Source organism: Neodiprion pinetum, chromosome 4, assembly GCF_021155775.2.
Source record: "Neodiprion pinetum isolate iyNeoPine1 chromosome 4, iyNeoPine1.2, whole genome shotgun sequence".
Classification (NCBI taxonomy): domain Eukaryota; kingdom Metazoa; phylum Arthropoda; class Insecta; order Hymenoptera; family Diprionidae; genus Neodiprion; species Neodiprion pinetum.
This window is the reverse complement of record NC_060235.2, coordinates 15,037,042-15,050,940: the sequence shown is the minus strand read 5'-3', so window position 1 is coordinate 15,050,940 and position 13,899 is coordinate 15,037,042. Positions and strand designations below refer to the sequence as shown.

General features: G+C 37.3%; 1 protein-coding gene across 1 annotated transcript in view; it reads right to left on the bottom strand.

Moving 5' to 3' along the window:
- Positions 1-13,899, bottom strand: part of LOC124216758 (maltase 1) — a 152,708-nt gene that overhangs the window by 42,401 nt on the left and 96,408 nt on the right. The window contains exons 5-6 of the mRNA XM_046621670.2: positions 6,087-6,289; positions 5,792-5,987 (exon numbers count right to left, since the gene is read on the bottom strand). Of these exons, the coding sequence (XP_046477626.1) occupies positions 5,792-5,987; positions 6,087-6,289 (399 nt within the window). The remainder of the gene's footprint in view (positions 1-5,791; positions 5,988-6,086; positions 6,290-13,899) is intronic.

Below are 13,899 nucleotides of genomic sequence, written 5' to 3'. Positions count from 1 at the left end.
TCAACCGTTATAGCTTTAAACGTAGTGTTACAAAGAGTGAAATCACCCGTTTAGCCCCCTTTTTAATGATCTAGTAATTATCATAGATAAAAGACGTATATAAACCTCTGATATCTTTCAAAAGAATAAGGTTGCTGCGTCAACCAACATTATTGTAAAAACAGTCTTGTTTCAGATTTTAAACGAGAAACACATATTACGCAATTGAAGCTTTTTCACAACATTTTATTCACGCTCTTGATTTTGACTTGATAATTAAACTCGCGGATCCATATTTATTTCCGTAACGTCAAAGAACGTTACAATACGTTTAAGTGCTATTTCAATTACGGCTCAGCTCTGACTCATAGTGTGAGTGGATATTGTGTGTGAGAATAATAGATGGCCTACTATAATCCCATGATGCTCCTACTACCTATGAGCTTCCCTGTGTATGCTGCCTAACTGCTGTGATCTCTTGCTTCATCTCTATGACGTCTATTAAAAATATTATGCCAGTAACGAAGTGTATGAGTTGTCAGCTTGGAATTGTTTACGATTCGAGTGTTTGTAATGAATGCTGGATATTTCATCATCGTAGTTGCGTGAAGCAATACCTGACGCGAAAATCACCTGACAGTTGATGCGTGAAATTGTTAGATGACACCCCGTATGGCACTGTCATTTGACTCAACGTGGACTTAATTATGGATTCGCGCAGCCTGAGCAGTCCTTAATGCTTTCGTGTAAGCTCACTCTGGTTAGAGCACTCATACTGTCTTATTTTGACTACGTTTAGGACTATATGGTTGACTTTCAGAGGAGCTTGTAACGAAGCTCGGTAGAAGTATGAATGCTGACATACGCTTATAGGATAGAGTATCTAACTCTCTCTTTACTTGCGTCTATTTCACGTATTGGCGAACCATCCTATCTCGTGATATATAGGTCCAAGTTCAGATCCCAAGATCGGCCTGGTACGAAGCGCGCCCCGTTTCTTGATCTCTTAATTCCTAAAGCAAGTCTTAATTATTTAAGAGACTCGTTTTTCATATCTGTTTGCGGTCTGCGTCAGAAAATTGTACCAGCGACCTTGCTTTAAGCAGCATCTGTACGAGCACCTGTTCGATAAGCTCGAGCGTGAAAAAGGTTAATAAGTCATATGCGTAACAAAGATATCAAACCCCCTTACAGGTCAACTATCATTCATTTCTTTTTTGTTACTCTTCTTCTTGTTTTTCTATTTCTGTGTTGTTTTCCTTATATGTTATTAATTAAATTACTTTCAGTACTATTATTAATACTATTCATCTTATGCCTTTGTACAACGCAATACAATAAGTGTAGAATATATCTACTAGCATATGTAAATAATCACCTTGATCTTTATTTTTCGTATAAAGCGTAGGCTATACGGGAACTTTAGTCCTGAGACTCCTGGATTCTTAGCTTTTATTAAATAAACTCTGAACTCTGAACTCTCTCTCTCTTTCTCCATGTGAGAGTGGTTGTGTTCACCCCAGGTGCGAGGTTATCGTGTGTTTTTGGACGCTTTTATTAGGTTTTGTCCTGTAAGGAGTTCTCTTCGGAGTATCATTGTACCTTTTGCTGCTTTGACCACAGTTTATTCCTAATAGCTCTGATGTGTGTGTTTCAATTATTATTTTGAGATGCTATTCTGTAACTGCCAAATGCTTTAAGTGACTCAGTTGAGTTTTTGGCCGCTAGAGCGTTTGCCATTTATGATGGTCGTGTGAGCTAGTCTTTTTTGTGTTTGTTGGCACATTACGTATAAACATAGTACTGTTGGTGTGATGGTGTTCATATTGTTATTACCTCAGCTGCTCTAATAATATCCAACTCGCCTAAACATCTACCTGTACTCATTTCACTATTACGTAACGTTCTGGTCTTGGCAACGACTTTCTGTTGGAATCAGACATTAGCTGTCAGGGTGTTTATGCAAAGTTTTTTATACGAACTATGTTAAAAACGCATCTGGGTTTTTTATCAGAACTTACACCCGGTGTATTTCAGTTTACGTGTACTGTTTGTAGCCCTTGTTCTCCAGGGCAGGCTATGTAGGAGTCAGGTACTTCAGCTACCTCAGTTACCTTGGTTACCAATCTGTCCGGTTCCGGTTTACATCAAGGACTGGGTAGAGAACGTGTTTTTGGCGGTCCGCCTGTTTCAATTGTCTCACTAGCTAATAAATACCGTTCAATTTTAGAAGCGGAAAAAGTATCCTCGAAAGACTTGAGGATTTCAACGATGTTGAAAAGATGCTTGCTTACTCTGAACAAAAGCTTCATGGTGTTGCTTTAGTTACATTGCAGCTGCTATCAAAGATTGACGAGCGGACGCGTTCTAATGCTGCGTTGGGTGCCCGCTATCAAACTCTTGAAGAACGCGCTGAGGTGGTTAAGAGCATGCTATCAGGCTTGACTGAATGCTTGCCAACATCGCTTTAAATATGTTTGGGGCGGCCGGGAGGGGTACTGTATATGTATATTAAGGAGAGTAAAGGAGCGAGGCCATTGCGTATACGTACTCTTGTGGATCTGTCTGATACTCAGCTCCTTGCTCCTTCGTGACGCGCGCAACTGACTCGGAATTTGTATAATCAGAGTTGCAGTCCTGCCTCAGCATTGGAGCCCACATCTGCGCCTAGCGTTGGTGGTTTCTTGCTGTCAGTATCAAGAACGCTATCTGTTACTCTAGTTACTTGACTCAATGCATTTGTTCGAGACTCTGACTGCTTAACGATCTGTCATGCGAATGTTCAATCGCTTGTTCCACATTTTGATGAATTTCTCTGTTACTTTTCTGACAATTTTACCATGCTGTAGCAGTCTCTGAATATTTCCTTCATGATGGTGTTCCCGATGAAGTTGTTGGAATTCAAGATTATATCCTTTTCGGAATAATAGATTTGGAAAGGCCAGAGGTAAGGTTGTGGTATATGTTATTAAAATGTAAGTGCGCGGTTAATTTTACCCACGCCTAATCTCTATTGCCATAAGCCTGAATATCTAATTCTGGAGATTATCGTACCGAAAGCTTCTGAACTTAGCTTTGCGGTCATCTATCGGCCCCCAAAAATTTATTGTTTTATCAGAGTTTGAGGATGCTTCTATGAAACTAGCTCAGGCGTACAAGAATCTTTTCATTGTAGGAGATTTAAACGCTCACCTTAACTCTGACTCGTTTGACTCCCGTCAACTCTTGAGTATTTTTCATTCTGATGGCCTTCATGTTCTCCCCCGCTCCCGTATGGAGCGACTCATCACACTACGCACTCACATACCTGGTTAAACCTTTGTGTTGCTGACGATATCGCCAAAGTTCTAGCTAAAGGGCAATCTGGTACCCCCTTTCTATCAGGCTATGAGCTTTTTCATATTGAATTCTTGTGGTTGATAACAGCTCTCATATTTCCTCACCACGACTATTGTTCAGTAGTCTGTAATAACCTAACCGGTGTACTCGATATTAGGCTTCAACAACTTATTAACACCTTTATTAGATTTGTCCCAGGTGTTACGAGGAATGCGCACGTTACAGGATATCGTCTTAAGGTAGGTTGGCTAAATCAGCGAAATAGGATGTTATTCTTAACCGGCTTTTATCTTTTTACTATTTTACGCTCTGGTAGACCAGCTTATCTGGATGATATGTTTCAACCAGCTGAGGTGCGGTCGCAACGTATTATTGCTAATCTGGGGACTACTGTTAGGCTTTGGATTCCTCTTTGCCGTACTGTTTTAGGTTTCAAAAGTCCTTTATAGTTACAACCTGCTACTTATGGAATTCGCTTTCATCGGGTATTGTTGACAATGATAGGTTTAACTTGACATTCAACGCGAAGCTTTTCACGTATTACTTAAATCTAGAACAGCAAAGATTTAATTTTCTACAGTAGTTGTATACCTTCATGTTATTATATTTATCGTATTTATTGCTCCTACTTTATGCGTTCCCTCTGCTATCTCAAGAGATGATTTTGGCCCTGGTTACGTTCGTTTATTTATTTACTTAATTGATCCTATTGTTACTTTGACCTACTTTTTTCTATCTCGACTTGATTTTGTCTATTTAATTTTTCACTTCTCCATTTATTTTCCAACTTGTTCTTGTGTTTATGTGTTTATTAATTTTATTTTTATTTATTGCTCATTTTTGTTCCACCTTATTTAATTTTGTCAATTTTCATAATATCTTTATATTCTTTTTAACTTGAGTTTGAATTTTTGTTGTTGATATTGTTAAATTGTACTCCTGTTCACATTCAGTTGAATCATTTTCCTCTGCCTTAACTGATCTTATTGTTACTTTTATCTATTCTCTTTCTATGTTCACTTTTTTTTATTTATTTGCGTCCATCTATCCATCCATTAACCCATCTATGCATCAGTATATTCATTCAATTATTAATCTATTCATGTTCCAAGTTTTTTGTTATTCTCTTATTAATGTATTTTATCTCTATTTACTGCTTCATTTATCCCTCACCCCGTTTTATGCCCCGCCCCCCCTCCCAAACCGGTGCAATCTAGTTTGGCTCAGGCAGCCTCATCAAAAGGCTTTCCTCCGACATTGCACTTGACATCTTCCTGAACAACACTCTTGTGCATGTCACTGAAACGTTGAAGATCCTGGGTGTTACACTTGACTCGACGTTAAGTTTTAGAACTGAATGCAGGACAATCACAAAAAAGTGTACAGCTTCCCTCTATCGTGTTTGCCGATGCCGGCGGTCCTTAACGCTTTCGTGTAAGCTCACTCTGGTTAAAGCATTCATACTGCCTTATTTTGACTACAGTGCAGGATTATATGGTTCACTTTCAGGTGAACTTGTAACGAAGCTCGGTAGAAGTATGAATGCTGCCATACGGTTTGTAATGGGCGTCCGTAAAAGCAATCACATTTCCACTTCGTACATGAAGCTGAACCTCCTGCCCTACGTTTATAGGATAGAGTATCTAACTTTCTCCCTCCTCGCGTCCGACTTACGGGTGGGCCTACTATCCTATCTCGTGAGTAGGTCTAAGATCAGGGCCCCTGATCGGCCTGGTATGAAGCGCGGCTCGCGTCTTGATCTTATTCCTAAGGCTAGTCTTAATTATTTAAGAGACTCGTTTTGTATCTGGAGCGCTGAAATGTGGAATAAGCTTCAGGACTGTGTCAGAGTACCAGCAAACCAGTTTCAAGCAGCATTTGTACAATCACCTGTTCGATAGGCTCAAGCGTGAGAAAGGGTAATAAGTCACGCGCGTAGCAAAGATGTTAAGCCCCTTTTCTGCAGCAGCTATTAGTTATCTCTTTTTTTGCTAATCTTCTCTTCTGTTTGGTCTTCTATTTCTGTTTTATTCACTTCATATTTTATTAGCTCAATTACTTTGAGTTCTATCTTTATTACTATTTACATTATGCGATACAATAAGTGTCGAATATATCTACTATCATATGTAAATAATCACCTTGTCGCTGATAGTTTGTGTAAAGTGTAGGCTAAACGAGAACTCTAATCCCCCTGACTCCTGAATCCTCAGCCTTTTATAAATCTCTCTCTCTCTCTCTCTCTCTCTCCCTCTCTCTCTCGCTCTCCCTCCCTCCCTCCCTCCCTCCCTCCCTCCCTCCCTCCCTCTCCCTCCCTCCGTCCCTCCCTCTCCCTCTCCCTCTCCCTCTCCCTCTCCCTCTCCCTCTTCTTCTCCCTCTCCCTCTCTTTCTCTCTCTTTCTCACACGGCTCGGTGTACAGACTGCGCAATCTGTCTCTATAAATCCACAAAAATAGTTTGCTAATTATGTTACCTTCCAGTTAGAGGTTTGGTTTGATGGAAGTGCCGATATCCATTCATCAATCGTACTCTTGATATAAGAGGCGTTGCTAGTACTGGTCAGGATTTGAATAAACTCAATGTTCACTGGCGCAATACCTTTATTCGTATCATTGCCATAATACGCCATTAGGTTTTCAACGTTTTCAAAACCTTCCGCTACCACGAATCTAGTAGTGCAAAAAAGTAAAATGTCAGATTTGAAGAGACATATTTTCACTAGAATGAAAAATATAATATTGATGAAAACGGGAAAATGTGTCACGTGCTTTGTGATGTTGTCGTTACGTAACACCCACGTATCTATGCGTTCTCGGAATTTAGAGAGCAGGCCGACGTTATCAGCAAGACCAAAGGTATGGATTAAAGAACCTGTGGGATTATCAGTCAGATCTTCGTCCTCGAGCAAGTAAGGGACCCCATTTATGTAGAAACCATCTACTCCTTTATCTAACCAGAAATCAAGAATGTCCTGTAACACAAAATTTCATTATTTAAACTTGCCAGTTGGGATATGTTTCAAATTACGTGAAAACTCATAGCTCTCAACAGCGCCGTGCCGAGCTCTTGCGGTGCCTGGGGCAGGCTGACGAAAATCGTCTTTTTCAATACAAATATACGTATATATCAGGAATTCCATGTGGACGCAACTAGCGTCTGACCCTCACCATTTTGAATTTTTGCTGCAATTGTCTGCATTCTGAAACACGAACCTCTATTCTTTTAGATTTTTTATTCGACTGGTTGATTTTTTATATATATTTAGAGTGATTTTGACAAAGACCTTCAAAAAATTGTCTAAAACTGTATTTTCTTTTCCAAATATTTCAAAACCGCGCCCATGATGTGCCGATTGTTTTTTTTTTTTTATTTTATCTTCAGCACTTTTTATTTCATTGATCGACTAGAAGATTGTTTAAACGGTTTGAAATTTACCGAAAAACGCTCAAAACTTCCAGTTCTCACATAAAATATTTCTAGACGAGTTCCAATGTGGAGCGATTTTGTTCTATTTTTTTTTGGTACATTCAATTTTTTTTTCATCAACTTCATAATCAAATCGGTCTAGAAATTTTCTAAGCGAAAAACAGAAGTATCGAAAATTTCAGGGAATTTTCAACAGCATAAAATGTACTTGAAATCTTTTTTTTCAATTGGCATATCTTAGACCCGATCTTAGTATATTTTGAAAAAAAAAAATCGGGAATTTTAAAAAAGGCCCTGTTCAAAATCACTCAACATTTATGAATAATTAACCAGTTGAAAAAAAATTCGGAATACCGTTTCAGAATTGACTATCAAGTCTCACCTGTTGTAGAAATTTAGGGTGTGAACCACCCCACACCAAGTAAGTGACTCATATTACATTACTGCTTCATTTCATTGTATATAATTTATAACATTTCACAATTTCATAAAAATCGATCAATTCCAACTTCAAAATGTATTTTATTGTTAATGTATTTTCAAAGTTTATTATAGATGCCAAATTTTATGATTTTCTGAAAAAAAAATTCACCCAAATACCATCTTCGCGGCACGGTGCCTGGGGCGGCTACTCCTTCACACCACCTCTAGGCACGGAACTGGCTCTGAAAACCAGTTTTACAAAAAGTAGTGGATGTATCAATTATACTAGAATTAGTCTTCACTTGAGTGCAGGTGAGGAGACCGTTAAATAGAAATGCGAATTGACTGCACAGGTTCTACAACTGTGTAGTACGGGTATACTAGCACAAAATGGTAATAAAATTTCGTGAAGGGTAACCGACAAGAGTGGCATCATAGTTTCATGCGAGACTGCGGAACGGGGCGATTTGTTTTCAAATTCCTAGCACGTCAAGCAGCACCTGAACGGCAGCCCGCGAAAAATGTAAGACAGGTCGTGACATTCTGGCGTTGAATGGGCAAGCTGAGATTTGAATTTACAATTAGTCCAGCTACATCTGGGCATGGTTTTTTACAGTTTTTTTTACCCCTGCGTGAATGCGAGTATCTCTATTAAGATAAGATATACACCTAGGAGCCGAAAAAAAGGTCATTTTTGTGAATTTTTTCAAGGAAAACTATTTCAAATTTCGGATTGGGGTTTTAAGTATCTAAAAGTATATACTAGGGTGGTTTTGTTTTAGCTTTTTTTTTCTTAGCTACCTTCGAAAAAGTAAGTTTTGAGCCTCAAACAAAGCCTCGTGAAACCGGAGCACGGTGGCTTTATTCTAAAAGGTGACGCATCCGGTTTGAATTTTTCCCATTAAATTAACACAGGATGAGGGCTATGCAAACACTCTAACCGGGATATCTCGGAAACTATGCAAGTGACGGAGCCGTTTTTTTTTCATTTTGTGGGTAAGAAAATTTTCTATAAAAAAAAGGCCATACTACTATACAGCTAAATATTTATCTTGTAGTCGATACGAACGTTCAAAGTTAAGTTAATCGAATAAATGAATAAAGATACGTGTTACCGTTCGGCGAAAAGGCGATTTTGGTGGTAAAAGGGCGTATAACTTTTTTTTATAAAATTTTCTATAAAAAAGGTCGATACTACTATACAGCTAATATATATATAAGCGTTTACTTTTAAGTTATAAGCGTGGTTCTTATAACTTGAGAGGGTTGCGGAAATAATAATTCCGGAGTCCCAACGACTTGAGTTGATGTAGAAACGATACTATAACATTATATTACCACCGATCACAAATAATAACATAAATAATTATAACACTTATAGTTACCTAAATCAACGACAATGTTGGTTTCGATGATCGAGAATACCGGCTTAGTTAATAATACACTTCTCGCAAAAATTAAGGGAACAACAAAATTTTCGAAATTTTTTGGTGATTTTCAACAGGCTGTATTTCAGTGAAAAATGGTCGTACAAGAAATAAAAAAACAAAATTTTCAAAGCTTGAAAACTCTAGTTTTTGAATTTTTTGGTTGAAAATTTTTCGAAGCACTATTAGCCATGCAATCCTTGGATAAAGCACGAAGAAAAAATTTTCAAAATTTTTTACATTTTTTTTTTCGCTGTACGGTCATGGAAAAATTTTTCCGAGCTAAACCAATGCATAGGTCGCATAGCCTGTTTATTCAGCTTCAAGATGCTTTTTTTTAAACCTCGATACGACCATTTGTCTTCGAGATATCGAATTTTGAATGCCAAAGGATCCTTTTTCACTCAACTGCCGATATCTCTGGAACTACTGGTCGCACAGCGAGCCGAGGGCAGTTTCTTTTTCTGCAGAAAATTTCCTACAAAAATCTGTCATGGTTGATGTCAAAAAAAATTTTTTTCCACCTGTAGCGTTAACGTGAAAAAAGAGCAAAAAAATGCCATTTTGCCTTTTTTTGGATAATCGATTGTATCTTCGTCAATATTGGGGGAAAAGCTTAGGTTCGAAGAAAATTTTACAGCCTATTGTACCCCAAAGGTCCCCCTGAATCGGTAGATCGATCGGTTCAGCGGTTTTCCTGGACCGATTGATTGAAATTTTGAAAAAATTAAGGGAACAAGGTTTTTGTTTCTTAAGGAATTTTTGGATAATCGACTGTATCTTCGTCAATATTGGGGTGAAAGCTTAGGTTAGAAGAAAATTTTACAGCCTAATGTACCCCAAAGGTCCCTCTAAATCGGTAGATCGATCGGTTCAGCGGTTTTCCTGGACCGATTGATTGAAATTTTGAAAAAATCAAGGGAACAAGGTTTTTGTTTCTTAAGGGACCTTGTTCTCTTAATTTTTTCAAAATTTCAATCAATCGGTCCAGGAAAACCGCTGAACCGATCGATCTACCGATTTAGAGGGACCTTTGGGGTACATTAGGCTGCAAAATTTTCTTCGAACCTAAGCTTTCCCCCCAATATTGACGAAGATACAGTCGATTATCCAAAAAAAGGCAAAATGGCATTTTTTTGCTCTTTTTTCACGTTGACGCTACCGGTGAAAAAAATTTTTTTTTGACATCAACCATGACAGATTTTTGTAGGAAATTTTCTGCACAAAAAGAAACTGCCCTTCGGCTCGCTGTGCGACCAGTAGTTCCAGAGATATCGGCAGTTGAGCGAAAAAGGATCCTTTGGCATTCAAAATTCGATATCTCGAAGACAAATGGTCGTATCGAGGTTTAAAAAAAAGCATCTTGAAGCTGATTAAACAGGCTATGCGACCTATGCATTGGTTTAGCTCGGAAAAATTTTTCCATGCCCGTAGAACGAAAAAAAAAATGTAAAAAATTTTAAAAATTTTTTCTTCGCGCTTTATCCAAGGATTGCATGGCTAATAGTGCTTTGAAAAATTTTTAATCAAAAAATTTAAAAACTAGAGTCTTCAAGCTTCAAAAGCTTTGTTTTTTTATTTCTTGTACGACCATTTTTCACTGAAATATGAAATACAGCCTGTTGAAAATCACCAAAAAATTTCGAAAATTTTGTTGTTCCCTTAATTTTTGCGAGAAGTGTAATTACAATGAACAATTTACAATAAACAATATATATTGCGGAGCATTCACTAGAACGCTAGTGGATGTCCCCAGCGCCTGTAACCCACGCCTTTCTCTGCCGAGGCGAGGGCTCCGCAGTGTTCACTATTAGTTCCCCTTTCCGTAACCCGTTCAGCGTGTTTATTGTTTCCGCGGATAATTTTGGATGATCAGGCCACAAACTTACATCCCCCCTTACCGGAGAGGATTGGTTAGGATCTGGGACTGGTTGTGAATATGGGACCATTTTACTTTTGTGAAAAATATTAACATCTTTTTTTCTTGTACCATTATCAATTTCATAAATGGATTCAGATAATTTTTTTGTAATTTTGAATGGTCCAGTTCGGACAGGATCTAATTTTTTTCCATTTAATTTATTCGCATTTTGTATATACACTTAGTCATTTTCGTCATATTCTGTTGCTTTTGTGTGAGTGTCGTTGTATAATTTATTCCTGTTATGTGATTTTATGGAATTTTCTAATGCTTTTGCTCTATTGAAATCTAAATTTTCTTTTGTGTTTTCATTTAATTCCCTTGGAATTATTGATCTGTCCATTGCCGACAGCAAATAGTTTGGTGAAAAACCTGTAGAACTATGTATTGTATTGTTATATTCACTTATGCATTGTTCGGCAATTGTTGCCCATGATTTATTCTGGTTTTCATACAGTTTACAACGAATTCTGTTTACTAATGTTTGATTTGTACGCTCATTTTGTCCATTGGAAAACGGACAATCTACCGCTGTGAAAATCAGTGTTACATTCTTTTCTTCCAAATATTTCTTGAATTCTTTGGAATTTATCCCAGGGTTTTGGTCTGTCAGAACTGTTTGAATTTTACCTTTCTTTTCTATTATTTGTACTAGGTTTATAAAATATTTTGCTATTTGTGTTTTTGAAGTGGACATAAATGCATATCGAGTTAATTGATCTACCATTAAGTGCATGTACTTTTTTTGAGATTTATTTCCCGTGAAACCGCCTATTGTATCTAATGAAACTATTTCTGACGGTTTGGACGCAGGACCCAACTGCGACAATGGCGCCTTAAAGTTTCCAAATCTTGTTTTATTTTTAATATAAGTTTCGCATGATCTGCAGATCGTTTTAATATGTTTACGCATATTTTTAAAATAAAATATTTGTGTAATCGTAAGTGTCATCTGTTTAGTTCCAATGTGACCTTGTGACCTATGTAAGTTTTCAAGGGCTGCAATACCATATTCTTCTGTTAACCAGATTTTTTTCCTTTTGTTCAAGGTTTTATATATAATATCATTTTATGTGGCTTTCGCCGTATATCCGCCGTTTATATCTGTTAGGATGTATATTCTATGGAATGTTGGTGTTAAATAAAAACGCTTTGCTGTATAAGCGTATCAGATCAAATCACAATATTGCTCGACATAGACATAACAACCGGACTGATATGCTCCTCGCACCAATTCCTCGCACGTCAATCTTGCAGCACTCATTCCTAGTTGTTGGCACTACCCTTTGGAATTCTTTACCGCCAATTGTTACTACTTCGATGTCTTTAGATGTATTTAAAGCAGCTTTCTTCAATCATCTTATATCAATTGAGCGAGCTGATGTTGTGAGCGCGTTGGATTAATGTGCAGTTACATGCTTGTGTTTAATTTGAGTCCTGAATCTGTGAATCACTATTATGTGCAAATGTGCTTTTTTATTTTAGGCAGCCTAATGCAATTTAAGCTTTATTATTTTCTTTTTGTTATTATTGACAATTGACGTTGAGAGACCATACATATAGTATTATTATTATTCTTAAAAATTTTTTTTTTTTTTTGGTTATTGTTAACTACGTTTTTCAATTATTCTTTCAACTATTGTTCTTATTGTATGCTCTGTATATTTGTATTTTCTTTAGGCCGTTAGAGGATTTTAATCCTACGGCCTGTTTAATAAATTACGTTACATTACATTACATTACATTTTCTTTACTACAATGTTTGTCCCACTTTAATTCTTTTTGATTTTGTAAAATGTTTTGCATAGTTATGAAGTTAACGATTTGTATTTTAGAACCTTCATCATTTTTGTTTTCTGATAGAATCGGGTTTCTTGATAAGCAATCAGCCTCTGAGTTATTTATACCGGGATTATATTCGATATCAAATGTGAATTGTGGAATGTAATTTAATATGTGTAAAAGTTCTGTATCTTTGCAATTTTTTATGTTGAAATTATGTGAAGGTTCATGATTTGTGAATATTTTAAATGTTTGTCCTGTTAAGTGATATTGCCAATATAGAATCGCTTCTTTGATTGCTAAACATTCAATAAATATAGCTCTTTTTTTGAGATTCTGACAATTTTAATGATTGTTTAATGTTTAATGTTTGTTTATTCACGGGAAGACCTTTTCACAATCAAATATTAAATATAATATATATATATATATATATACATGTATGTGTGCGACACTTTTAACTGACTTTATAAATTTAATTATAGACAAGCAAAATAAAATAAAATAAAGTGAAATAAAATAATAACATAAAATAAAATAAAATAAAATTAGAATTAAAATTAAAATTACAGCTTCACTAAATTAACAGATTAATTATTCGTATTTAAGTACTCTGCTGCGAATGGAGGCTTTAAACGTTTCAATTGAGACCCCGAAGGGTTCAATCCCCGGAACTAAATTCGCTTCTTCTGGAATGCGACGGATCGCTGATCGTGCTTCCATGACATTTCTAGCTATTTGTGTGTGGAAAGGTCTTCCCACTCTTTGAGTCCTGACAGGAGCATTTGTCGTGATCCTGGAAATCAGATGTGGGCAGTCAATTGTGCTAGCCAATATTTTGTGCAAGAAAACCAAGTCATTGAAATTTCGAGACGATTCCAGGGTAGATATGCGTATGTTTTCGGAGATTGTGCGATAATCATGATCTTCGTGTGCCATCTGTCGCCCCATCTTATACGCAGCAAGTCGTAAGAATTTATTTTGCACCCGCTCAAGCCTACGTTTATGGTTTGCAAATGTCGGTGACCACAATTCAGAGGCATACATCACGATGGGTCTAACTAGTGTCAGGTAGAGACACCTTAGTGTATCCACACGTTGGAAGTCATAGGCCGTTCTGCTGACAAAGCCCAGGATCCGCATGGCACGCCTAACAATTTCCTCGATATGTGGAACAAAACTCAACCTGTTGTCGAACAAAACTCTAAGGTCCTTTACGTTGTTAGCCTTCGAGAGGGGGGTACCACCCAGCGAGTACGTGAAATCGATCGTCGTTCTTTTTCTAGAGAAACCGACTGACCTGCATTTTTCAATGTTCATCGAGAGCCCATTCATTTCACACCATTCCCAGACCCTGTCTAGATCACTCTGCGGGCCCGCACAGTCACCCTCGTTCACTATTGTACGGAAGACCTTCAAATCATTAGCATACAGAAGAAAGCTAGCATTCATAATACAGGAGGCGATATCATTCACGAAAATATTGAATAGCAAGGGCCCGAGATGCGAACCTTGGGGGACACCTGAAGGAACATGAATTGGCCGAGAACGATAATTCTTATACCTGACAATTTGCTTGCGATCTGTCAGATAGTCCCTCAC